Source organism: Heliangelus exortis, chromosome 4 (assembly GCF_036169615.1).
Source record: "Heliangelus exortis chromosome 4, bHelExo1.hap1, whole genome shotgun sequence".
Taxonomy (NCBI): domain Eukaryota; kingdom Metazoa; phylum Chordata; class Aves; order Apodiformes; family Trochilidae; genus Heliangelus; species Heliangelus exortis.
Genome location: NC_092425.1, coordinates 24,353,233 through 24,379,708, shown reverse-complemented (window position 1 = coordinate 24,379,708; position 26,476 = coordinate 24,353,233). Strand labels below are relative to the sequence as shown.

Here is a 26,476-nt window from a genome sequence, read left to right as displayed (position 1 = left end):
TGGAAGAAGGGACACATTACACCCATTTTTAAAAAGGGTACTAAAGTGGACCCTGGGAACTACCAACCCGTCAGCCTCAACTCTGTGCCTGAGAAGATCATGGAGCAGTTTCTCCTAGAAGGCACATGGAAGGTGATCCAAGACAGCCAAAATGGCTTCACTAAGGGCAAATGCTGCCTGACAAATCTAGTGGCTTTCTGTGATAGGGTAACTACATCCATGGATAAGGGACTGTACTGGGACCTGTACTGTTTAATAATTTTATCAATGATATAGACAGTGGCATTGAGTGCATCATCAGAAAGCCTGCAGATGACACCAAGCTGAGTGGTGCTGTCAATAGGCCAGAGGGACAGGATATCATCCAGAAGAACCTGGACAGACTTGGGGGGTGGGCCCAGGTGAAACTCATGAAATTCAACAAGACCAAGAGCAGGGACCCACACCTGTGTCAGAACAATACACACTATCAGTGCAGGCTTGGGATGAGGTTTTATAAAGCAGCCCTGCAGAAAAGGAGTGAGTGCTGGTGGATGAAAAGCTGGACATGAGCCAAGAGTGTGCCCTTGCAGCCCAGAGATGAAAAGCTGGACATGAGCCAACAGTGCGTGCTTGCAGCACAGAAAGCCAATAGCATCCTGGGCTGCATCAAAAGAAGCTTGGCCAGCAGAGCAAGAGAGCTGATTCTGCCACTTTGTGCTGGTAAAATCTCACCTCCATCCAGCTCTGGAGCCTTTAATACAAGAAGGATATGGACCTAGTGGAGTGGGGCTAGAGGAGGACTATGAAAATGGTCAGGGGGCTGAAACCTCTCCTAGGAAGGCAGGCTGAGGGAGGTGGGGATGTTCAGCCTGGAGAAGAGAAGGCTCTGGGGAGGCCCAACAGCACTGTCAGGAAGGCTGGAGGTGGACTGTTTGCAAGAACTTGTAGTGATAGGGTGAGGGGCAATAGTTTTAAATTAGAGAAGAGTAGTTTTAGATTATGTTAGGAAAAAGTTCTTTACCATGGGGGTAGTGGAAAAATGGAGCATGTTGCCCAGGGAGGTATCTGAGGCCTCATCCCTGGTGATATTCAAGGTGAGGCTTGACATGACTCTGAGCAACCTGATCTAGCTGAGGATGTCCCTGCTTACTGCAGGGGGGTTGGACTAGATGACCTTTAGAGGTCCCTTCTAAGCCAAATTATTTTATGATTCTATAAAGATATGAAGCAAAAGCTGCGTGAGCAAGCAAAGCAAAGCAAGGTATTAATTCACTGCTTCTCATCAACAGTCAGGTTTCAGCCTTTTCCAGGGAAGCAAGGGCTCCATCACACGTGAGGGTGACTTTGAAAGACAAATGCCATCACTCTGAATGTCCCCTCCCCTTCCTCCTTCTTCCCCAAAGCTTTTATTGATGACCATATTATTGTGTGATATGGAATATCCTTTTGGTCAGTTGGGGTCACTGCCCCAGCTGTATCCCCTCCCAGCTTGCACATCCCCAGCCTACTTGTTGGTGTGACAGTGTAAGCAGAACAGTCCATGACTGTGCAGGCCTGGCTCAGCAATAGCTGTAACATCTCTATGTTATCAATACTGTTTTGCTCACAGTTCCAAAACTTATCAGCTACTGTGAAGAAAGTTAACTATCCCCGCCAAAAAAGTTAACTATCCCAGTACACATGTAGTGTTAAATTCTCATGTCTTCCTTATTTCTTGAGATGAATTTTTATAAAAGCATAATAAGTGGAATTACCTTTGTGTTTCACCTCGGCAGCTCCAGCAGACGGCAGAATAGGTTTATGATCTCCCTAAATAAAAAAAAAAAAAAATTAAAAAAAAAAAGAGTGGGTGGGTCAGTGTTATCCTAGTTTAATTCTTGACTTTCAAAGAGAAACACTTGTTGCAGTTTGTAATGTTTGTATGGCCTGTGAAAGTATCTCAAGAGTTGTTCTGGGCCCAGTTTAGTATCCTAGAAATTGTATTTATTCAGATGCTGCCACTGAGTCCAAATAATGTTTGGCAGTAGTGATGGACTATTTAAGAATGTAATATTATCATATATACCTTGATAACTGTACTGCTGGCATCCATTATTTACGGATTTTAAAAGGCCTTTTAGTTTCCAGGTCTAACACTGATGATTACACAGATGTTGGTGGGACACTTTCCCATTCTTGACCAGTTCAGAAATGAGGGACATCATTTCAGAGCATCTGAAAAAAACCTATGAGTCTCTTACATAAACAGGGTTGGAAAGTTCTCCAGATCTTTCTCCCTGTCCTGTGAAACAGTGGGAAGCCTGATGAGCAACATACTTGTAAATTTATATACAGGTGAATAATAAGAAGTTGCCATTTGCTAGAAGTCAAGTAAGCTTTGGTACATATCAGCAATATGGGGTCATGGTGTGGGAAACTTTTTGAACAGATAAGTGTCATCTGGTCAGTACAAACAAATATTCTTGCTTGAACAAACATACCATTGGAGATGTGCTGCTAAAGAGTATGATTTTTTACAGAAGCAGCATGAAGCTAAGCTTCCTATAGGATCCCCTTTTCCCAGGTGCTTTCTCAAACCAATTCAGTCCTAACGACCAGGGGTTTATATGTGATTACTTGGAGCAACATTATAATAACACAACAGTTTTGATTTCAGCATTGCTGCTGCATAGCATTTCAGAACAGTAAAATTCTGCACTCAGAGCTGCTTTATTTTATTTTTTTTTTTCTGTCTGAAGGTTTTGGAGAACTCTACCAATAGACAGCTCCTCTAAAGTCTAGGAGATGCTTATGTAGAGCAGGAAACTCTTTGAAAGAGCTATGACTTTGATACAGATTCTCTGTACTAACAACTGAGAACAGTATTGACCCAAGAATAGCCCTTATCCAATGTACTTCTTATGAAGTGTTTACCTTGTCAAAACAGCTTTGTATTGTGGTTTTTTCCCAGAGGAATACAGAAATTTCAGAAAAAACATAATCCAATGTCAGAATTCCTAAGAATAATTAATAAATATAATAATATTTGTCTTCTAGTTCCTTGCTTTCATGTTTCTTACTTCCGAAATTCCAGTGTCATTTGTAAATCTTATTAAAATGGTCTGGGAAATACCAGTGATGCCTCTGTGTTACAAGATCTTTTCTAGAACCAAGTTGTCATTGTGTAAAGGTAGTGAATTCCAGGTCTTTATTTTTATGAAATATTGTCTGCGAGTCACTTCCTTCAGAGGTGATGTACCCAGTGAAAGGGAGACAGGGAGGGGCAGACACAGAATATGGGCTTTATCGCAGTTCTTGAAGGCACACTCATTTCCAGGAAAAGGAAGCTGCATAGTTTGGATGTTTCCAGAGGTTTTTTTTCTAATATCTCAGCAGTACTGTCAAACTCCCTCTTTGTGAAAATACACAAAAGGTCGAGTTTGTTTGTAGCAGCACTTTTCAAAGTGGATTACATCATGGATTGCCAGCTCTGTGAAATGAAGAACGGGACTTTAACTCCAAAAAAGTAAGGCAAACTCCCCTAGGGAGGAGACTGTCCTCCCTGCTCAAAGAAGATGCCCTTCCACAAGGTGCATACAGGATCTTTTTTAAAGAAACTGCAAAACCATTGTGTATTTCACATCACAGGTCAATTGCCAAATGTAGGAAGATGCTCGTTGGCTCTTTGGCTGTTGACATCTGAAGATCACTGACATGGTCCTTAAAAGAATGCTTGCCAGACAGCTGTAGTGAGAAGCATACTGAAGGGGAAGTAAGATTTACCTCTCAGCATTCATGCTGTGTTCATTGGGACATTAGAAAAGGATGGTGTGAGTTTGAGGGAGATAGATCCAGCCATTGGCATGTTTTGGTCTTATGCAGTGAAGCATTGGACCTGTATAGAGGGATATACATCATATCTGAAGCTTATTGAAGAACTGCTAGAGGTTAAGTAACTTCCTTGTGAAACTAATGGAAGAAGGACTGTTGAAAAATATTTTAGCATAGTAGTTATTTTGGAGGTTTTCTGGAATAGCTGTGCTTACAGATAAACCTTGTCAAGGTTTTCCTGGATTTCCTGTAACAGAATTGTATTTTAACAAGGCCCTTTTTACAGCATTTTAAACACATTCCGTGTTCCTATACTCGTAAATGTTTTGATACAATAATGTCCTTATCTTAGTGAAGCAGAATCAACTAACAGAATTGTTGGCTGCACTACATCTAAGTAGTCTGCTAGAAATATAACTTCTGCAAGCATCAAAACAGTTTCGTCTGCATTGGGATTTTCCCACACTGGGAACTTGACGTTTAACCTTTTGGCCACCCAGCATGAAAACAAAATTCTGCTACTTTTATCTACATGGGAGCATATTAAATAAGCCTGAAGTCAAATATAAACGAAGGAAGTAAGGAACAGCATTGCTTTGAAAACCTTTTTTATTTTAATCATTTGCACAGTTTCTCATTGATGGAAGACAGATTACTTTGCAAGCAAAAATTCAAAGAAACTCACTCACTTGAAATAAATTAGTTAGAGATTAAACTACTGTAACAACATATTTTTGACTGCAAGCAAAAGGGACTTTTAGTAGTAGATGTTGGCCTCCTTAGCTAAAATAGTCTCAACTTTATTTCAGTTGGAAAAGCAAGAGAGTACTGACTTGACTTGGAACACATCAAAGTTGTGGGGTTTTATGTGATACTGTTGGATCTTTTTGTCTTACATGCATGCACACACAGCATGTATATTTCTACCTATATGTTTTGTAAAATATTTTGTATTATTTGTAGATATCCTCAGAATCTGGAAGATGGAGGTTTTTTCTGTGTTTTGCTAATGGACTCTCTCAGATCAGTTCTGAAGAGCCTTATGAGCTTGAAAGCATCAGTTTTTATAATTTTCAAGAGAAAAAATCCTGCATCTAGCATTTAAGCATATCTCTATGGGAAACTAAATCTTTTGTCATAGAATAAAACTACCATGTTACTGACTTAATGTAATATGAGAGTTAATACTTGAATGTTTCTTCTGTGTTTTTTAATAGAAAGGGTAATGATGTCATGTGTTATCTTCTGCACTTTACTTCCACTGAACCTGAGCCATATCATTACCACTTATGGATGTTTTCAAATAGTTTGTGGTCATAACTACTGCAAAAGATTAGTTATTTTAGTGTAACTTTCTGAGCTTATTTCCTGTGTTAGGCCATGCCCTGGCACTGGATAGTTATTGCAAGGATTTCACTGGAAGGCCTTACATACTGGAAGGGCATAACAAACATGGGGTCAGGAATGGAGATTAACCCATGCTTCAAGGAAGTTTGAGCAGTATGTGGAAGCCTTTGGTGAGAGCACCAGATTTTGGGGACCTTTTGCATTTTCTACACTGATAGACACAGTACATGAAAGTTTAACCCAAAATGACAGTGAGTTTTGAACACTAGTTTTGCTCAATTGGAGGCCTAGATTTTCTTCACCCAAGTTTTTGCTGTGAATAGAGGAAGAAAATAAGAAGGAGTGTCACTCTAGAAGAGGGTCTGCACAGAATACTTTCAAAGTTGATTGACTTAAAAATGTTGAGTGCCCATAACAAAGACTTTCATCTAAAAGACTGCTGCTCTGTAAGACACATGGTGGTGTTATTGTACCTTTGAGGGGCCCTCTCTAAACGCAGTATTTTGAGAAAACAGTTATTAAGAAAATATATTAAGTCCTTGAAATGTGTTCATGAGAGAGCATTATTATTGTATTTTCATTTCTACAATAAATCTGAAACTTTGGGGGCTTTTCCCAGATATTTTAGGCTGTCTAAATGAAGGCTTGCAGCATTGATTTATAGAATCACACATAATAAATGCAATGCTCTTCATTCAGAGAATTACCCTGCCAAATTACTAGATTGTCTACAAGTTTATTTTTACCTAACTTCTTTTGATAAAATGGACTTTCTTATGGGAAATGTTTCCCTCTGTTTCCTTTTTCTCATGGAGGTTGGCATGTAAGTGCAGAATCCATTTAATCCATTTTAGAAAGTGCTTTGAAATATCTCCTCTGTGTGAGAATTAGGTATGTGTATATACATTTCTGTATTGGGGAAAAGCAAGAAAATGGGCCATTATTTAACATGAGCTTAGGAGAGCCTCTTTTGGTTTTGCTGAAGGCAGATGGAAGCCGAGACTGTGAATAAAAGCATCCCAAAAAGGTGTTGTGTTCCCTCTGCATTGCTTCTGCACAGGTATGGCACAGGAGGACAGGGGATGGGAGGTGAAATAGAGCAACAAGGTACCAGAGTTCTAGGGAGGAAGGGCAGAAGGATGATAACCATTAGCTGTTTGATTACAGCTAATAATCTGGATTTTTTTTTTAAACTAGGAAAAAGATAATATATTGTCCATGAATGCTGATGGTCTTCCACCTTGACAGTTTTTATTCACTTCATGAGTTGTGAAGTTGGAAGGATGAAAGTTCTGGCTGCCAGCTAGCTTCTTGTTTTCACCTATTAAGTTTTTTTTTCACCCTATAAGTTGTACTAATAAAGTGGGTTGGTGTACTAGTGCTAATGAGAGCTAACCTGCCATGCTTAAAACTAAGATAATACTGCTCTTGGGAGATTTGTGAATTTCTGCGTGAAGAAAATGGCCCTGTCCAGTTTTCAAAAGGCAGAGAACCATGACATAATACAAGATCATAGCAATTTGTAGGCAGGATTGCCAGAAGGATTAGTAAACAGAAGCATAAAAAAATCTCCTCTTTTGTTTGTCAAAGAGATTTACTTTCATGAAAGTTTTTAAGAATGTTGATAATTACAGAGAGACTTAGTCTGGAAAAAAGTTTCTTTTGAAGCTTCAAATAGAAACTGAAATCTTCTTGAATCCTGTTCCTTCCCTCAGGTATTATTCAGCATCTGCTTTCTCTGTGTCTTGTTCATATGTCCATTGGAGTTGATACTAATGCTGATACAATAAGGTTGCCTAACGTGGACGTAAATATGAAATGAATCAGTTCAGACCAATTGGTATCACACAGTTCTCATACTTGCCTCACTGAATTGTGATCTGCTGATGTTAGGGAAAACAGGAGGTGTTCTATAGTTTTGTGTTGAGATGAGTTTCTTAAATTAATAAAGAGGTGCAAATTGAGGTCATAATTTGGAAAGGCTTGGCTTTTCATTGATTAGTTCCTAATAATTAAAGTTTTTACACAAGTATTAAAAGTGGCTGTATGTTAGGTAGATTGGTAAGCAGTAATAGAAGAAGGAAAGCTGTGGATAAGAAAATAAGACAAAAATAACATTACTCCCAAATCTGGTTTTGTCAGTTTGCTAAAGTGTGTGTCTGGAGTCTTCTGCAGCCTCGTTTATATTTGGGCATGTAGTGCATGAATCAGTGATCTAATACATGTTAACTCCTGTGTACTTTTGTTTGAAAATACATTTGGTCATCAGCAGAAACAACTTGTTTTGATTATTTCAGATAAAACCACAGAGTTTAAAAAAAAAAGGTGGTATTTGTAAGAATAAAACTATGCTTAAGCCTGCAGTTTTCTGATCACTTGAAGTAGGTGGAGCCTGCTGCTGGAGCAGGTGGTATTTTCTTTTCTGTAAGCTGCAAATTCCTGTGCTCTAGGTTTTGAAACGAATAACAGCTCTTGTGGGGTAGATCCAGGCACTTGCCTGGCTAAAGAGTAACACCAGCAAGACAAAAAGTTCTCAATCACACCAGGTGCCTTATCTGGTTTGGTGCTTGGAAAAATGAGCATAAAGTACCAGAGGGTGAAATACTGGCATTGCTGTATAATCAGAGGAAACTATATTAGCTAAAACAAGGTAGAAATTAAGGGGTTTATTCTTGTGTACTGGCATGAACTAAGTTTAAGCATGTCTTGAAAATTCCATGTTTGTGGTATGTTATTTTATACTTAGAGTAGCGTTGAGTACTTAAGATAATGTTGTAATATGTGTCTGAGAATTTAGCAAATGCTTTTCTAAGTGTCTCGAGCGCAGTATTAAGCAGCAGTACCTGAGACAGCATGAGTTTCTTGAGAGCAAAGAATCTCAACATGCTCTTCAAATAGTAAGTGATCAAAACTAAGATGATGCTTCTTGAGTGATACATTATCTACAGGTTCTCCTGATCGTGTATGATTGATTATGACTGATTACAATTCATTATACATCCTACACATGTAATACGGCCTTGAAGCAGTTTCTTTGCTGAAATTGACTTTCCAGAAGTACTGCTGTATTACTCATGCTTGCTACCTGCATGTATTCAAAAGCATGTTTGTAATAGTGATAAAATAATATATATATCAAAAACAAGATAGATTATATTACATTCAAGTATAGGGATAATCAGTTATGTTGCTACAAGCTCTGCCAAAACGATTGAGTTGTGTAAATCCCACATGAAGGCATACCTTGAATGCCACTGGACTGCTGAAGGATCATTAGGACCATAATATTTAAACAGAGAGATAGGACACAAATATTTTGGCTTGAACAAAATTGGTTATGTCAGAAGAGAATACAGCTTTTTCCTGTCATTCTAAGATGAGTGTGTAGATCTGGCTTGTAGATGTTGGTTTTTTCCTCCCCATATTTAATTTGGTAATCATTTGAAAACTATAAAAAAGATTCCCATATATAAAATTAAGAACTTGTAAGTCTTCCCTTACATTGTGTTTATACGTGGTTTATTTTTTTTTCCAAATAGAAAGTGTTTGGCTTTTCTGAACACATTCACTTTTAATGCGACTGTTTTGCAAACATAGTTTAATCTCTTAGCTACAACTGAGTCCGTAACATTTTGTTTCAGTGTGGTAGTCTTACAAATGTTTTATATTTAAAGGACTTTGTTTAGAAAGCAGAAGGAAAGTGAACCTAGATTTTTGACTGCCTTTGCTCCTAATTGCTGAAATCTGAAACCTATTCTTAGAAAGGCTTTGGAAAACCAATTTCCATTTCTAGTTGAGGACTGTTATCCTTTAGAGAACAGAAACTGCAGAGATCTCCCAACTTCTCTTTCTCTTTAGCTGCTTCTATGAAAAACAAAATGTCTTTGGCTGTTTTTGCAGTTTTTAAAAGAAAACAGACGTTAGTTAAACCATGTACTACTTGTTGCCTTTCATTAGGCAACTTGAATTGGGATACTTGAAATAGGAGTATTCACAGAAGATTTGTACTGGAGTATATTAAGGAGGTTTTTTGCCTATTGTTGTCAACAGCTGCACTCTACACTAAAAAGCAATATTAAAAACGAGTTATTCCATTATCTTCTGGAAATGTCAGTCAACTGAAATAATCTTAGCAGAGTTGTTTAAAGGATAAGTGATAAAATTACATAGCCTTCCTTGAGCTGAAGAGGCTCCTTTTTCTGTGATTCAGGAGGCCAAGTTCTCTTTGGATGGTTGGTTGGTTTGCTTTTTCCTGAGCTTGAGTAGTGTCAACAATTTCAATGCATAAAGATTCATTGCTACAATTGTAGAAGGCTGTAAAGCACAGCAGTGAAGTCCTGATTGTAGTTTCAGCTCTTACCATACAAAAATATTTGGCTGCATTTGACTTCATGAATTACCATCTTTACGTTTGCAGTTTTTTTGTGGTGAATGACAGTGGCAATTGTAAAGCAAAACTTTTTTCCTTCTGTCTTTGAAGGTTACAGAGGAGAGATCAGACCTTGAAGATTTACACCTTTATGCAACTCCTCGGGAGCAACGGTTTCGTATGTTTGCCAGTTTAGAATTTGAAGGACAGCTATATATGACTCCATATGACTTCATTCAGGCAGTCACAAGTGATGAACCCAAACGTAAGCAGGAGTTCTATATTCATAAAATTCCTAGAGAAAATGCCAGTGACATATGCTATTTTTCCATTTGCTTTTCATCACTACTTCTGTTTCTGATTGTGGTAAAAAAGTTCTGCATCTTCTAGGATTTTTTTAGTGGTATCCAAGTGCATACAATCAGTATCCTGGTTGTTATTAGATTGCAAACACCTGTATACTAGTCATTAGTTAAGCATTATCTTAGAGGCCACAGACATCTCAACAGGCATGGAAGACAAGAAGTTTATTTGTAGTATTTTCATTGACAGTTAAAGTTACATTTTCTTTCTGAGTAAGCCAATGTCACTGCAAAACTTTTAGCTTCTCTGTCTAGTTTCTGTGTAAAGAGGAAGGCAAGATATGAGTTCTCTAAATTAACATTGTTTGCCAATTTTTGCCATCTTAAATTGTCTTCTACTGTGGTGTTTGTTTTTGGGGGGGAGGTTTTTTTGCCCTACAGAGATTTTATAACCATATCATAGCTTTCTAAATAACATACTTTGAGTAAGAATTTCAGTCCCCCAGGGGATCCACTTTCTGCACTTAAAAGTTGCCAGACTTAGCACTGTGTGTTAATTAAATTAATGAAAAATAAACTATACTTTAGTTCACTTAATGTAGAAATTTTTCCCGAAGTATCAAAGTGACTAAATAGTAAGGTGATCCATTTCTGATCTAGTTTGATTTCCTGGCCCTCAGGCTTGCAGTGCATTGGTAGAAGCACACAACTTCTGGGGAAAGTTTTCTTTGCTCAGGTGTGACATGTATAATAATTCACCTTAGGTCTTTCTTCCTGTAGTCTACACCACAAAGGAAGTATAGAGAAGAGTCAAGCAGCTAAAGCAGAGGAGAGCTTAAAGCTCTGTACAGATGCTAGATTTTTTTTCTTCTTTGTTCTCTTAACAGTAATGAAACAGAGGGAAAGAATTCAGTCCGGGCACAGCAGTAATCAAAACTTCTCTAACTTTTGAATAAAAATACAATCTCATTGTAAGAGTGAAGGCAGAAAATAGAGCTTAGGTGGTGAAAACTTGCAAAACTTTGACACTCTTACCAGAAAGCAAATCTGTATCTTTTTTCACTCTTCTGTTAAAATAAAGGGAGCGGATTCATTATCACAGAAGTTAATAAAAATACACATCAGCACTTCAAATCTTCTTCCTCTGCCCACATCTCCAAGTCTAGCTTTTTTTGTTATTGTGGAACTGGGTTTCAGCATGTAGGGTCATGAAGTGTTTGTGCCATGTACTGGTTAAATGTTTTGTTTTATCTCCATTTTAAGGCAGTTGAACTGGTTTGACCACACTGTATGTATGGTTTGCTATTAAGGCTTTACCGTGCTGACGAAATTTAAGCTTCCTCCTCTCTCACTGCAGGTATTCATTTTTAAAAGCAAAATAAATCAAAAAAGAACATAACCAAAAAGTATTAAGGTCGTAAGGATGGTCTGTTCATCTCATGGCAAAGTAGAAGAGATCTGGAAGTGAAAAGTGCAGGCACCCTTCTTAGTTCAGTATAGCAAACCTCATGTATATCAAAATCCTTCCTGTGCTGTCCAGTTCATCTCTGAGACCAAAAGCAAAACTAACCTATGTGTCCTTTATGTTTATAGACAAGTATCAGAGATTATATGACTGAGATAGTTATTTTGAGGGATAGCGTAAGAGGCTGTAACTAAATTGAAGTGGATGACTTCGTTCTAGTGGGAGTCATGTTGTCTGGGTCCAGAAGGCTGGCAAATAGGAAGGAACAGATGAAGCAGGTGACCTGCAGGTATTACCACTTCCAGCTTCTGATCTCAGTATTCATGTCTACATTTTGTACTGCAGCTTTGTCAAAGTACCACTTTGTTTTGTTTGGGCAAGTCTTAATTTTCTCTCTTGCTCTGTTGAGTTAGGAAGTTGAAGGAAGGTATTTTCTAAATTAAATAATGCATTCTAAACATTTTAATTTGTATTTTTGAATCACTTTGTAAAATCAGTTGCAAGTTGTAAATAATTGGGTGCATTTGGGCTGACATAATAGAGCATCTATATTTTGCAGAATAAAAAGAACATAAACCTGGGGGTTTTTTTAGGGATGAAGACTAGAATGGTCTTGAGTTTTGTCAAAAAGCAAGAATGCCCTTTGAAGAGTATTAATAGTAGCTCTTTATGTCTGCTTTATAGCAAAGCTAATAATACTAGACCTGAATGAGATTTGTGATGGAGTGAATGCATCTATTGTGATAGATTTACTTTGGAAATCTTGTAAACCCTACAGAAGTCAAGAGGTTATTCACTTCCTTTTTTGATTAAACACTAACTAATATGGTGAGAGTATATTTTCTTTCTTTTACAAAATGTAACCTTTTACTCCAGGCAGTTATTATGAAAACATAAGACATGCTTAAATTAACTTGGTGCAGGCTTTCATTTGTGAAAATACAATAGTTTTAAAAGTCATGCTTGATACGTTTTTACCCTCTGAATATATGTTTATATGTTTAGAAAACCAATTAAGAGAAGAGGAAATACATTTTGTTCTCTTTAACTCAAGCTATAGTAATTTTACCCTAATATTCAGATGTAAAAAGTATGTATGTACACATAAATCTTCACTCGTCTGTAAAGAAAATGTAGACATGTACTAGAAAGTGAGACTGGGAAATTATCTGGTTGGAAAGTTAGATATATTTGTAGGCATAAATATGTATACTGATTTGTATAGTAAATGAGGTTGTTTTGGGGGTTTATTTGAGAAAAGAGTTTATTAGACATTAAAAAATTAAACAGAAAATTGTAAGTATTACGGTAATTATTTAATAGAAGCATGGAGTTCATAATGAGTAAATGATTTCTAATGCACACGGAATGTTTTGCTTTATTAAAATGATCCCAAAATGAAATCAAAAATTTTTGAACTTGACTACATTCTTTGCTGTTTTCTGTACCACTGTGAATTCTGATTTTCACAGTGCTTGAGCTTAATACTGAATCTGTTTGTCATGGTAGGGTGATGATGAACCTCACCTTTTGAATTCTTGGATGCTTCTGGACATCTGTTGTCTAATGCTAGTATCTTTCTCTGCTCCTTGAGTCTGTCATGTTAGGGATTAGGAAGAAAAAGTCTGCCCAGTCTTACTCATCAGTTTTTAGTGTTAGCAAGTACTTCTAGTTCTGAACTGGAGGCTTTTTTCAGCTCCTCTCAAAAGTACTCAGAAAATAGCCCAACAGAAGCTATAAAAAGAAGCATGAATCTGAGTTACTAGGAATAGCTGTAGGGAATCCTAGCACCTATCCTAGTGTATTTTCAAAGTTTTTATCCTGGATTTGCTTTAAATGGTCCCTGAAGTAATCCCTGAAGCAAGAGCCAGAATCCAGGTCTCCCTACAATCTGCATTGCAATGTTACTGACACTAAATAATTATATCAGAATATTGATGCCTCTGATAACATGAATGAACTCTGTTTTCTGTTCAACAACTTAATAGTGCATTTTGTAGATAGAAAGTATTTTCAGTCACTAAAGTGGAGTTGAGTTAGAAACCATATGTCTGAATTGGCTCTTTAAAGTTAGGAGTTTAGGTACGTGTTAAGCTATTTTTTTAATACCATAGTTATTTGGAACCAGGTTGGAGATTAGTCTCATGAAGAAGGGAAAATGCCTTTTCTTTGGCCAGAAAACACAGTATAGATGCAGTCTATTTTTAAATCTGTATTGGCATAACTAAATTCCTTGTATTCATAACTTTGTCTTTTGTTGCAGGTGCTAAAAAGTGGCGATCCCTTTCAAAGCAGGTGGGCAGTAATTTCTGTGCTGTCTTTTATAACTGTAGATTTTGATACAGTTACTTTCAGAGTGTAAACTTAGCCACAGAAGAAATAAGAAAGTTTCTTCAATCTTTATTTAATAAAACAAAAAAAAATGAGGTACTTTAAATCTCCTCATTTTTGTCACTTCAGACTCGGCTGAATCCAGAATATCAAAGATGCTTAAGCAGCTGTGCCTGTAATGCTGGAATTTACTGACATTCTCAAGCCTGTGTCAGTTCCTTCCTCAGCCAATATACTTTAGTGTCTAAGTGTAACAGGTGTACCAAAAGCTGCTTGAAGTACTTTGAAACCACTCTTTACCTTTTGTGGTGTTCAAGTGCCTCTTATTTTGTTTCTTTTATACATTTACATTTACAACTACTAAAAGACTGTATCTGTGTTCCCGTGTTTTAAGTAAAGTACATTTTTATTTATGGGTGAAGTTCGCTTTAGTTCAGGTTGGGTGTTTTAAAAGCAGTTGCTTGGAGCTTGAATGAAAACCTTACTGAAGTCCAGGGGAGATCCTTGGCTTCAGTGAATGTGAGCAGTGGTGAGTAATTTCAGCAGCAAATACATTACATGTCTCTCTCCAACTCTGCAGACACTTAGTATGCCTGCAGATGAGCAGTTCATGGAATAATCATGTTTGCAAAATTTAAATATGTGCTTGAGTGCTTCCACAGTCATTGTGATAAGCTGAAGTTAAATTAGCTGGTAGATTTGCATGCAGTTCCTTTTCTTTTATATTGATTTCTTAGCATTTATTAATAATCTGCTAACTACTTCATTAAATATTTAAATATATACTTCTATATTTTAAAATCTTATATTTAGGAACTGAATCAGATCCTGATGGAAACACCACCAGTTTGGAAAGGATCATCCAAACTTTTCCGTAATCTTAATGACAAAGGTGAGGACTTTGTTTATTTTCCTGAACCAAATCATCACTGGTTTTAATTTATTGTAGCTAATGTGACGTTGCACTTTAATCTGAGTCACATCTTCAAAAAGATAAAAAGTTTTTGTTTCTTTCTACACTTAACAGCATGGCAAATTTCCCTTTAGTCTGCACAGTTTTAAGCACACCATCCTGCAGCTATCTTCTTTAAGTGAATTGCTGCCTTAGAGTTTGTTAAACTGATGTTTGAATGTTTCAAGTTCGGTTTGATGCAAGGAAGAATAATCTGTACACCAGGGACACAATAGTCTAATAAAAACACTGTATCTCTTCAGTTAGTGACGTGAATTCAATTGAGTGATTATTTTTAAAGACACTAATGCAATCTTATATCACCGAATAAGCATTTTCTACACAACACAAAGAGATAGTTTCAAAAATGCTATGTATTCTTTTCAATTCTGCAGATGAAGGCTTTGATATCTTCTGAAATTTACTCTCTTAGTAAAGGGAAGAACCAGGAGCTACTCCTGGTCTCCTCTTAATTTTTTCTTTCTTAGTAAGTTCTATCACTTGAAAAACAAACAACATAGGAAAAAAAAACCCTATGATAGCTGGTGTATAGACATTTAAAAGCTATTTATTTTAAGTAATTGGCGTATTCCTTTCTGTATACTCAGAATGGCAAAGGTCATGTGGATTGTTTTAACTATTTTTTTAAAGCAACCACAAGTACTTACTATAAAATAAAGACACTTTATGAATGCTTAAAATAAGCATGTAAGCATAAAAATTCCAATCAAATTTGCACATGTAATTAATGAGTCCAATCCAAAGGCAGCCTGGGTTTATTAGAGGAATAAGTATGCACATTCTCTTCTGGGCTCAAATCTCTGGCACATGGAAGCAATCACTTTTTTTACCTGAGACTGCAGACAGAAAATATGGTTCTTGTGCCTGATAAAATCATTCAGTAAGCTAGTGAAAGAAATGGGAATAGAATTCAGGTCTTGCTAATTCTAATTTAGTGTTTATTTAGTACATTATATGAAAACTCTAAGATAATTGACTCAGCTTCTTGAAGCAAGTAGTAAAAGCCTATATCCATTTATTGTGCCACAGATTAATTTAAATCCAATGAGCCACACAGATTCATGCCAGTTACCTGAAGTTTTGTATTTACGTTTTACCCCTGAGTGACCTCTCTCTCTTCTTTCTTATCTTAGTGTAAGCTTTTCTTTCTGTTCAGTCCTCTCTCTCCCATAACACTCAGAGCAGTCAACCAGAACTATCCCTCTACAGACACAATGCACCAGTACAAGAAAGAACACTTTCAAGGCCTTTTTCTATTGCTGTCCATACCTGTGATGGACTACTTGACAATTGCTCTTTCTTCCTCTGTTTTACAACAAAGAAGGTGTCATCAAACAAACAAAAATACATATTTACATTTATTGACTTGCTATTAAAGAACACTTTACATCACTGAATGAAAACCTTTGAGGTATCTGATTTCTCGACAGCTGCTTGTCCAAACAGATTCAAGCAGGCCTTTGAAAACTAATTTCTGCAAGCTGCTCTATAAAAACAAGGAGATAAAGCATAGCTCTTGCTACTTAAATGCCTGCATTTAATCTTTGCTAATCATCAGAGCTATGTGTAAATTGAGGAAAAGGGTAGGCGGTGTTAAAAATATTTAGTAGCCTTCCTTACTAGATCTAGCAGTTGTAAAATCTTCATTCTGAAGGCTTAAGTTTGCTCTTGGATCAGCAGGCAGGAAAATACCTTTTTTTTCCATGACTGTGGGCAGCATGGAGCTGGAGTGGGCAGCATGTAACTGGTAAAGGTTGAGGGGTTTCATGGCTCTTCTTATGTGATTTGGTTCCAAAGACCATTTAGTTTACTGTCTTTCTTACATGTTGCCTTTATATTCCATCTCTGTGGTATCTGTGGAGTTCTCTGTGGTTGGTTATTTTGAGGATGGGAGACCTGATGCTCTTGAAGTTGCTTCTCTTTCAGGACAGTTGGCTTTTAGGGAGGAGTATTCTATGATCAAAGGTGTTGGGAGACATTTGAAAAAATCCAAGAGAAATATAGGTGAAATTTTCATATCTTCTCTGTTCAAGGGACAAAAAGCTCCTCCTAGTATTAGTTCAGGGCATAATTAATTCAGAACTTTTTGTTCCGTAAATATGAGTAGAAAATGCCAAAGTTTCTTACTTTGTCAGTGTGGGAAGTGCTTATGTTAAATGTGTTCACTAATTGTAAAGTCCACATGAATGATACAATGTTTTAAATTTTAGTTGAACAAGTCTTTGGTGAAAAAAAATTGTATTACTGTTCACATAGTTTGTGTCATATTCAGTGAAGTCAGATTTTAAAATACATTTAAACATCCAAATATGTTTTTCTAAAAACTTTTGCACCTGACTTGGACTGAAACCAAGGAGTCAGACAGTCAGCAACTCTTGAAAATCACAGCTGGTAGACATTTTTTATCTCATGCATCTAAATACATTTTATCTTTTTTACTCTTTTGATATAATCTTATATTATGGACTGACTTAACCCTTTTGGTTTTGGAGGACAGACAAAATTCGATGGTTAGAAATCAGGAACCAGTTTTGCTAGTTTAGCCTCAAAGTTCATTAGAGCTCAAGGCTTTTAGGGAGAGCTGGAAGTAATTGTTTTCAGTTCTTACAGAACTGTAAGATGCTTCTCTTCATTGGTACTATGGGCATTCTGCAGGGTTACCTTTTTACCCCAGAACTGGAAAAGCAGATGTGCAGTTTATACCAAACATAGTACTTGGATATTGACTTCAGCTCAAAATCAAATTTTGCCTTAATCACCTCTGAAGAGAAAAGGAAGTGTCATTCCACACTTGCCTTTGGATGTCCAACAAAATAAGAAAAGCTGAAAATATATTCCTTGGAGATCTGAATGTAGAAGATGACATAGTACAAATGTCTCTAAAAGACGTTAATAATATTTAACAAAATTTACACATTCATATTTAGTAAGAGTTTTAATATAAATTTCAGGTTATGAGCCGTTCTGTACTGACTGTAGTTATTTATTTGATATATTTCATGTATTTCTCCCCTAAAATACTGAAAAACAAACCTAAATTAAAAACCTCACCCTATAGATCAATATGTTAGACAGATAACTTGTAGAACAAGTTGTATACAGTCACATGAACAGACGTATGAATATACTTATGCACATGTACAAAAATTCTTCTTATACATAGATTTAAATTTTCAAGTTTAGGATATGTAGATAAGATGACACTAATATGGCATAACTTTTATTTTGTCTTCAGGTGTGATATCTTACACAGAATATTTATTCCTCTTATGTATTTTAACAAGTAAGTAGTTTTGGAGAATCTCCCAGAAACTTCCCTGTGAGTGTCTGAGCTCTGAATGCATTGCTGTATGTTACAATACTTTTTCTTTTTCCTTCTCTTCTCTTCTCTTCTCTTCTCTTCTCTTCTCTTCTCTTCTCTTCTCTTCTCTTCTCTTCTCTTCTCTTCTCTTCTCTTCTCTTCTCTTCTCTTCTCTTCTCTTTTCTCTCCTTTCTCTTTTTTCTCTTTTCCCTTTTCGCCTTTTCTCTTTTTCTCTTTTTCTCTTTTTCTCCTTTTCTCTTTTTCTCTTTTTCTCTTTTTCTCTTTTTCTCTTTTTCTCTTTTTTTCTTTTTCTCTTTTTCTCCTTTTCTCCTTTTCCCCTTTTCCCTTTTCCCTTTTTCCCCCTTTTCCTTTTCTTTTCTCTCTAATGCATATCTCAATAATGTATCATGCATCTCTATGCCTATTTGAACCTCTCCTGTCCTTCTCAAGTCTTGTGTTATGTTTTATAAATGTTTTATAAATGTTATTATTTGCATTTCCTGTGTACACAAATGTACTAATTTAAATTAGCTGAGGATATAACTTTTATAAGCAACCATCAAATAACATCTGAAGATTTTGTATTTACTCTCTTTTTAAGGAGATAAATAATTGAATGGAGGGGTTTTTTTTGCAGAGCCACATGCAGGTTTTAGAATTGCTTTCAACATGTTTGATACTGATGGCAATGAGATGGTGGACAAAAAGGAATTCTTAGTGGTGAGTATATTTTCTGTTTTTTAATATTTCAATGATGTCATTAATCATGAGAACATGAGCTGTTCTTAACTGAATGTAGTTTATTTGCCAAATGTAATACAAATTTTGACTAGTAGGTCTGCTTTACAGTGCAGAGGTATATTGTATGTAATGATTTTGAAGTTCAGTTCCAGTTTTTATTCTTTTTAATTGCTAGTACATTTACAGATAACTGGACTATTACAGTAATTTGGTATATCAGTCTTCAACAGAATTCTCTAATTTTCCTACTGATGGAGGCACTCATGAAAGAAACTTTTTCTGGAATGCCACTTCACTTTTTCTTTTATTCTCTTTATAATCCCAGGTGACCTGAAAACATTGACTAACGTGGTTCCATCATCTGGTTTGGACAAGATTTGTTATTAAATAAAACATACTGTACATGTATCTAGCTCAGAGCATGAAAGCCAAATGCTGAAGCAATTTGCTAAGCAGAGATTCAGTCATTTCTTTTCAAGGAGAATCTGCCTTATAGAAAAATTGACTTTGAGTTGAATAATATTCATGGTCTTGTAACACTTGGCAGGACATTTAGAAATTGTCAGGAGTTCCTCATAGCCATCTCCTCCAGTCATGAAAATAAAGCCAGCAATCATCTAATAAACTGGTCAATGGAAAAAAATGGGAAAATAAGAGAAAAACAACAAAAAAAATCATGATTCAATTAAAACAGAGTGTGGTGGAATAGACTGACAACTTTTTTTTTTTTTTTTTAAAGGCTTCCATTACAACAGCTAAATGGAAGGAAATTGAAGCAGGAGGCTTTGTCTTTCAGAAACTGATCCTGAAAATTAAATCAAGTATATAAGGAGGGAAGTTAGGACAACATTTAATTATGGATATTGCATCTTTCTTTCTAAATACGCTTTTATAGTCCTCTTTCCCAGCCTGCTTTTTATTTGTCCTCTATCATGGTCCCTGGTAAAAAATTCTTGCTATTCTTTTTCTTTACAAGACTTGGTGGATAGAAAAAAAGAAGAATTTTCAAACATTAGATATACTGCTCTCTACCTATTATTGTATTTATCAAATTTGTATGATTAAGCTTGACTCTAACTCTGCTTGATCACCATGTCAGTGATCCTTGAATAATTGGATCAAAACCTGTAAGTCAGAATGTTAGGAAGACAAACGTAGATAGTTAGATAATGTCTGTGTAAGTAAAAGTGAATACAAAAATAGGAGTTTGTTCAGTGATGCTGCAGCTGTGATAGACCTGGCTCCAGAACATATATTTGGCATCCGTATTCACCTTGCTTGGTCATGCATCATCTGTGTGTCTGGAAGTACACTGTAAATGCTGTCATTTTGCTGCATTTGCAAAATACTTCTCCATTGATTACAATCAGCTACCATAAAATTGGTAGTTAATATAATTCAGTTTTGCAAATAAAAAGACTTATCACATGTTACATGATTCTTGAAGAGAACACAGGGTGGAGAGGTTAAAAATACTTCATTTTTCTGAAAACAGCTTCAGTGTTTTTGTAAACTAATTCCATGGTGTTTGTGCTTTCCTCTTTGCTTATGTCATAGGGGTGAGGTCAGGGGACAGAAGGATTGTGTTGCCTTATTACAGAGAGCTTGGTTTTGCTCCTTTCAGCAGTCAATCTCATTTTCCTGTTTCAAACAATGTTCCTATGAAAGTACTCCTAGATCCTTTTCACATTCACTTTTCTACTGGCTGGTATCCCATAGCACTCTTTCTGAACAAAAGATCCATTTCCAGAAGTTTAGCAAATGCTTTAATGATGAATGCAACAGAATACTACTCCCTTTGCCTCTGTGGAAGGGGAAATTCATCTAAGGATGCATTACTTTTTTTTTTTTCTGTTTTTTTCAAGTACTGCCACTCTTCTACTTGATGGCTTGTCGCTTAACTTTTAACAAGGTTTTTTTCTTTCTACTGTTCTCTCTTTATTTGCCTTTCTTCTTTCCACAGTTATGGCTTGCAAAACTATGTAATACTCTAGGTCGTCCATTTAAATCTCCTATCATGACTGGTTTTTGTTAGCATACAGTACAGTAATTTGTGTCTTACAGGTTTTTATAACATTAGAAAAAACATACCAAGGTCTGTAAATTGATCCCATACTCAGAAATAGATACAGTGACACACTCAATATTCTGGTCTATATTTGGCAAGTCCAGGACACAGTAGTTGGTTTTGGAAATTCATAAAATGTTATTTATACATGCATTTGCTATTAAATGCTAATCACTGTATTCATTAATTTCAATTCTCTCATACATCTGCAGCAAAGCTTGCTGATCCCTTTTTTGTCGTCACTTGCCTTCTCTGAAATACGGTGTTCTCGAATTAAATCTGGAAAATTTGCTTGCAAAATTTATCAGACACACTTTTATCTTTCGCATTACAATCTCTGGGGAGCTCTGTCTGCATTTCATTGCAGTATCAGGTTTTTAGTGGACTTCTGGTGGGTAAAATCTGGTCTTTTAAAGGACTGCCACAATTGTGTCTGTATGCTGTGGTGTTTGGTTCTGGAAATACCATATGCTAGGTAGAACAGCTTTATAATCCTCAGTCTTTATTATTTTTCCAGCCCACTTTGAGATTAGCAAACACTGCAAGTGGCAGTGCAATATTTTCATAGGCAGTTTTTGAAAGTTTACTGGCAGAGATACAGATGGTATCATAGTTATTACTGCTCTGCCCTGTAGAGTAGGCATTGATGCTTTTTTCAATGGTTTGGGAATATTAATAATTATTACTATAAATAAAAATATCTTAAGAACAGATACTTGCAAAGAAGGGTAAGTACAGACCAGTTATTACTCTGAAGACTATAATTTCAAAAAATAAATATGTGTTTTAAGTCTTGTATTTGAGGTTTTCTCAGAAGTCATGTTTAAAGTGCTTATTGTAGAGAAAGTTGTGAAAGGGGTGTTTTACAGGACCTGAAGGTATTCTTTGAACAGACTTGAAAAAAAAAGGTACTTGATAAATTACACGTGAGTAGCAATTTGTTGCTGCTGAAGGGGAATGTTTCACCCCACCAGGTGTTTTCACCCCTCCTTTGTGCCAGCAGGAGTAGGAACTGATCTGGTTAGAAATTAACAATATGAAAATAGATTGATCCAGCTGACTACATAGGCACACAGATACTAATTAGTACCCGACAAGAAAGGATGTGCCTGGAGGTGGTGAAAAATGCTGGAACTCCCCCTTTTTTTTTTTATTTGGTTGAATTGTAAACCTAAACAGGATGCTCTTAGTATTGTGTTCCCAAATAGAAATAATAGCCTTCCTTTGTGGAAGAAATATTTCCTTTTTCCTTTCCATGTGATGGTTAAGGCTGGTAAGTTGGATTCCACTGGAGCACACATCATCCATCCTAGGAGTCACACACACCCCACCTGAGTCTTTCCTGCTAGGACCAGAGTCCCTGTGCAGCAGCTGCTCCAGGGATCTGAGGAGTGCCCCTTTCCACTCCTTTCACACACACAGTCTCACTGGAGTGGGCACTCTAGGGTGCTTTTCTTTTCCTTAGGCTTGGCCCTAGGATTCCCAAAGCAATGTCTCAGGTATCAACTCACATAAAACAATTCATTCAGATGGTGCAATGGAAAAACATCTTGAGCTGAGTGCCTGTGGAGAGGGACCCGAAACAAAGAAATCCCTGGGCAGTAAATAACCCTCATGATTTATGCACCCACCCCTCTCACACTCTTTACGTGTTCTTCACGCACCTTTTTAGTCCAATGGTGATTCCTGGCCTGGGGTATAGGAGCTTATTGGATACTTTCTCTGTCTCCAGGCAGACTGTTAAGTGGGCTCTGGTGGAGCTGCAGCTTCTGCAGGCAGCTGTAGCCTCCTTATCTTCTGGTTTGTGCTTCTTGTGCACCTGCTCACTGGCAGAGAGAGCATGGGAAACTGAAAAGACTTAGATCTTGGATAAAGTTTTCTTGGCAACAACTAAAACAGTGTATCAATTTTATTCTCATGCTAAATCCAAAATACTGTACCGGCTACTAGGAAGAAAATCAAGTTTATCCCAGCTTAAAGTGTATGTAGGTGGAAGTCAATAGCTTGTGGGCTAAGGCTTCAGCAAATCTAGCTACTACTGCTAAGTAATGCTAAGCAAATGGGATACCAAATCTCACATTGTGCTCTAACAACTCCTGCAGCATAATGCTAAATGATTGACTATGACCAATTCATTCTGTTTAAAACTTGCTGAAGCTAAAGGATTGGCATTTCTTAACAAAGGTCACAGAAGGAAGAAATATCTACAATTAATGATTGAATATCTACAATTAATAGTTGAAACATTGATCTTTTAGTAAAGAAGTATACTCTAGGATTTTGCAGTGTTCTTCACAATGAATGATTGTTATGCATGTGAAACAGCCTGAAAACTAAATAATACCAAAATGTTTTGGTTTTAGCTACAAGAGATTTTCAGAAAAAAAAATGAGAAGAGAGAAAGAAAAGGAGATGAAGAAAAACGTGCAATGCTGGTAAGTAAAATAGCTGCAACTGGTCACTGCTTTGTTTGCTTCAATTTAAAGGAAAACTGTGTTTGTATATATTTCATTAATCACTTTCAATTTCTTTTTAAAATACTATTAGATATTATTTTAAAAAATATGCATAACTTTACATATAGAAGAAAAGCAATATTTAACCTAAACAGCAGTTATTGAAAAAAAAACGTAAGCAGTCTACAGAAAAAAAGAATTAGTGTTATGTATTACGACAGTAGTATTGTTTCCACTTAGAGTCTATAATTAATGACCCACTGCTACTGTCTGTCTGTGTCAGTGGAAAGACTGAACTGTACTCCTGCTCTTGGAACTAACTGATGCTTGTTAATGTATCTGTTTTAAAACAGCTGATGAAATGTTACAAGTGAACTTAGATTTTATATTAAGTATTTGTATTATTTTATTAAATACTGCTTATGACCAATGCAAAATGGTTTTAGTTGTGTATATTGTCTGAAGAAATTTTTATAGAATAATCAATACTTATCCTTACATAATGTCAAATCTGCATTTCTTTCTGCGTAAGGTAAGCCAGAAAAAGACAAGTCTGTGGTGGTTTGTCTGGAGGATAGAACTGGTAGCAGCAACTGATTTTACTGTTGAACAGATTAAAGTCAGGAACAAGTCCCTGTCAAGCCCACAGCATATATATGGCAAAAATTCCTTATGATAAAAAATGTTTTGACAGCTGTGCAGAGCTTCTCACTGTGCCCGTTATTCTTTTGGAACTGTACATGCTTTAACTCAGATTTTTGTCTCTGAAAACACAGGAAGTTTGAATTCAAAAATTATTACTTTTTAAACCTTCCCTGAGTGAGCATAGAAGGAGATCTTTTCTTCTGACACAGAGAGACATTTACTTCTCAACTTTTCAGAACTGTATGTCAGTTGTTGAATCTCTCACACACTGTTTATTCTGAAAGAAAACCTGCATGCAAAAGAAAATGCTTTGGAATAAACCATGTTTTCTTCACAATAATTTTAAAAAACAAGCAAACAGATTTAGGAATATATAAAATAAAGATTTGCTTGTCTTAACCTGCTACGTTGACTGTTTTTTTTTCTTCTTCCTTTGGCTTCAATCCTACATGTGATACTGGACGTGGTCCATTTTTGCTGTATGTCAGCGTCTTCAACTTTATGGATATCACCCTTCTACTAGCAGTGTATGTAATTTAAGTATTTTTAAATTATGCAGTCTTCACTTGTGAGATGAAATAATATGCTATAAGGAAACTCACTATCTTCCTTTTTCATTGAGTACAGTACTTCTGCTAATCTGTAAAAAAGTGATAGATCTTTGCTTCCATAAGTGATTGTACATGATTGTTGCATGCGTTATGAAACAGGAGAAACATTGCCCTCTCTGTTTACCCTGTTTATATAAAATGAAAAAACCCACACATTTTCAAGGGAAAGGACAAGATCTTAAGAAATTATACACTTGTTTTTAATTAATGTATGTAAATTAGATCATCCTGCATGAGTCATTTGATCCAGGTCTGCCTTGCCTGCTTGTATATAATGTGAAATAATTATTACTTCACAGTAATTACTCTTTGCCTCTATCACACACATCCCCCTCCAAAAAAAAAGAGAAAAGAAAAAAGAAAAGAGAAGAAAAAGAAAAGAAACCAGAAGATAACTTTTTTGGTTTTGTGCTTCGCATACAGCACAAAAATATAAGAACTGTCAGTGCTGAACTAGAATAGGATTTTACAGAAAATAATACCTGTATTATGTAGGTGACAGTAAACTTATTTTCAATCATTTTTGAGGAATGGGAGAGAGAATCTTCACGAGAGACTGCATCTGGGTTTTTTAGTGCCTTCATCACAACATGATTAACTTTTCTATCACAGCAGAAGTCAAGCTGTTGTAGAAAAAAAATTATTTGACGTTACAATACAAGAATGAAAATTGTTTGGGTAAGATTATTGGGATATTCCAAGTGAGGGAAGGGAACCTACAAGAATTAGATGACTAGACAAATCCAGATGACTAGTGAAAACTGTTGCTTTATATAATCATCTGCAGTAATGCACAGATTTATTTTCTGTGAAGCTAGCACATACAGTTTGGGCAATATGCAGGAAGGAAATGTGTTGAAGGAAAAGATGCAGTGACATCATGTCAATGCTGCAGTGTAGAGAGAATATGTAGTAGGAAATGTGAGGCCACAGGTTTCAATAGATTTTAGATCAGGCTTTAGTGCAGTGAAAGATGCTGTACAGTGGTTGCCATTTTCCTGCTTTAAACAGAAAACAACTATTTAGGCTTTCCTACTCCTATAACAATATTCAGCTTTAGTTAAAAAATCTGCCTCTAGACCCAAGCCACATTTCTGCCCTCCTACTTTACTGGAATGGAGATCTCCAGAGAAGGGATGCTCAGATGTATAGGCATTCACAGTAACTGAGAAATCTCCCACCCCAGAAAACTGAAATTTTGTGTTTCCAGTTCTCTTACTGAAACAAGAAGCAGAGCAGCCTTTTCATTTTCTCTGGATGTCCTTGGGAGTTAAAGATAATCAAGACCAAGGAGGTAGAATCCTAAAATGTCTGAGGTGGTCCAAAGTGTTGTGTAAGGCCTTTCTCTTCACTTCATACTTTAAAACAATTTTAAGTTTTTGAGAAATGCCAAAGTCTATAATCGATCGAGCAATATTTTAAATGGTTAAATATTTTTGTAATTTCATTTGCTTAGGTTAATTCTTCTAAGTCATGTTCTGGTGCATTCTGCAGTTGTGTGTTAAGGCTAATTCAGCATGTATTGTGTGAGTGTTTTCACTAGCCAAATGCCAGCCAGAACATGATTATATGATGAGATGTGTGTAAGGAAAATAAAGTGTGCATGCCCAGGAGTACTAATTCCAGTGGCTACAGTAAGTCTTCAGTAAGAGGACAGATTCAGTGACTACTTAAAATAGATACTTACAGAATTCTGTGCATAGAAGAATGAGGTGTTCTTCATTCACAGGACCCAGTAAACAACAAAGGGATAAATAAGAGAGAAACTTCTAAGGACCTCATCCTGTATGCAGTGAAGTAAACAAATTTGATTTTGCCAATTTAGACCTGAATAAAGTTATATATGGGAATACTTTGGCCACGACCTAGTTACTGTTTCTCTATAATACAAGAAAGATAAAACCAGAATATTTTAAAAAATAAGCATAATTGTAATATGCCAGGGTATAAATCTTGTTAGTTTGTCATGGTTTTTTGATGACAATTTACAGAAAGAGCTGAGTTGAATTAGTGGAGGAAGTACATAGTAGGACTTGTAGAAGCACTATGTGCAATGTGTTGTCGCAATGTAAAAT

General features: G+C 36.2%; 1 protein-coding gene across 1 annotated transcript in view; it reads left to right on the top strand.

The window, feature by feature from the left end:
- Window positions 1-26,476, top strand: part of MICU3 (mitochondrial calcium uptake family member 3) — a 49,685-nt gene that overhangs the window by 3,747 nt on the left and 19,462 nt on the right. The window contains exons 2-8 of the mRNA XM_071743455.1: window positions 9,620-9,773; window positions 13,539-13,570; window positions 14,420-14,498; window positions 17,815-17,862; window positions 18,518-18,600; window positions 23,053-23,124; window positions 24,279-24,317. Of these exons, the coding sequence (XP_071599556.1) occupies window positions 9,620-9,773; window positions 13,539-13,570; window positions 14,420-14,498; window positions 17,815-17,862; window positions 18,518-18,600; window positions 23,053-23,124; window positions 24,279-24,317 (507 nt within the window). The remainder of the gene's footprint in view (window positions 1-9,619; window positions 9,774-13,538; window positions 13,571-14,419; window positions 14,499-17,814; window positions 17,863-18,517; window positions 18,601-23,052; window positions 23,125-24,278; window positions 24,318-26,476) is intronic.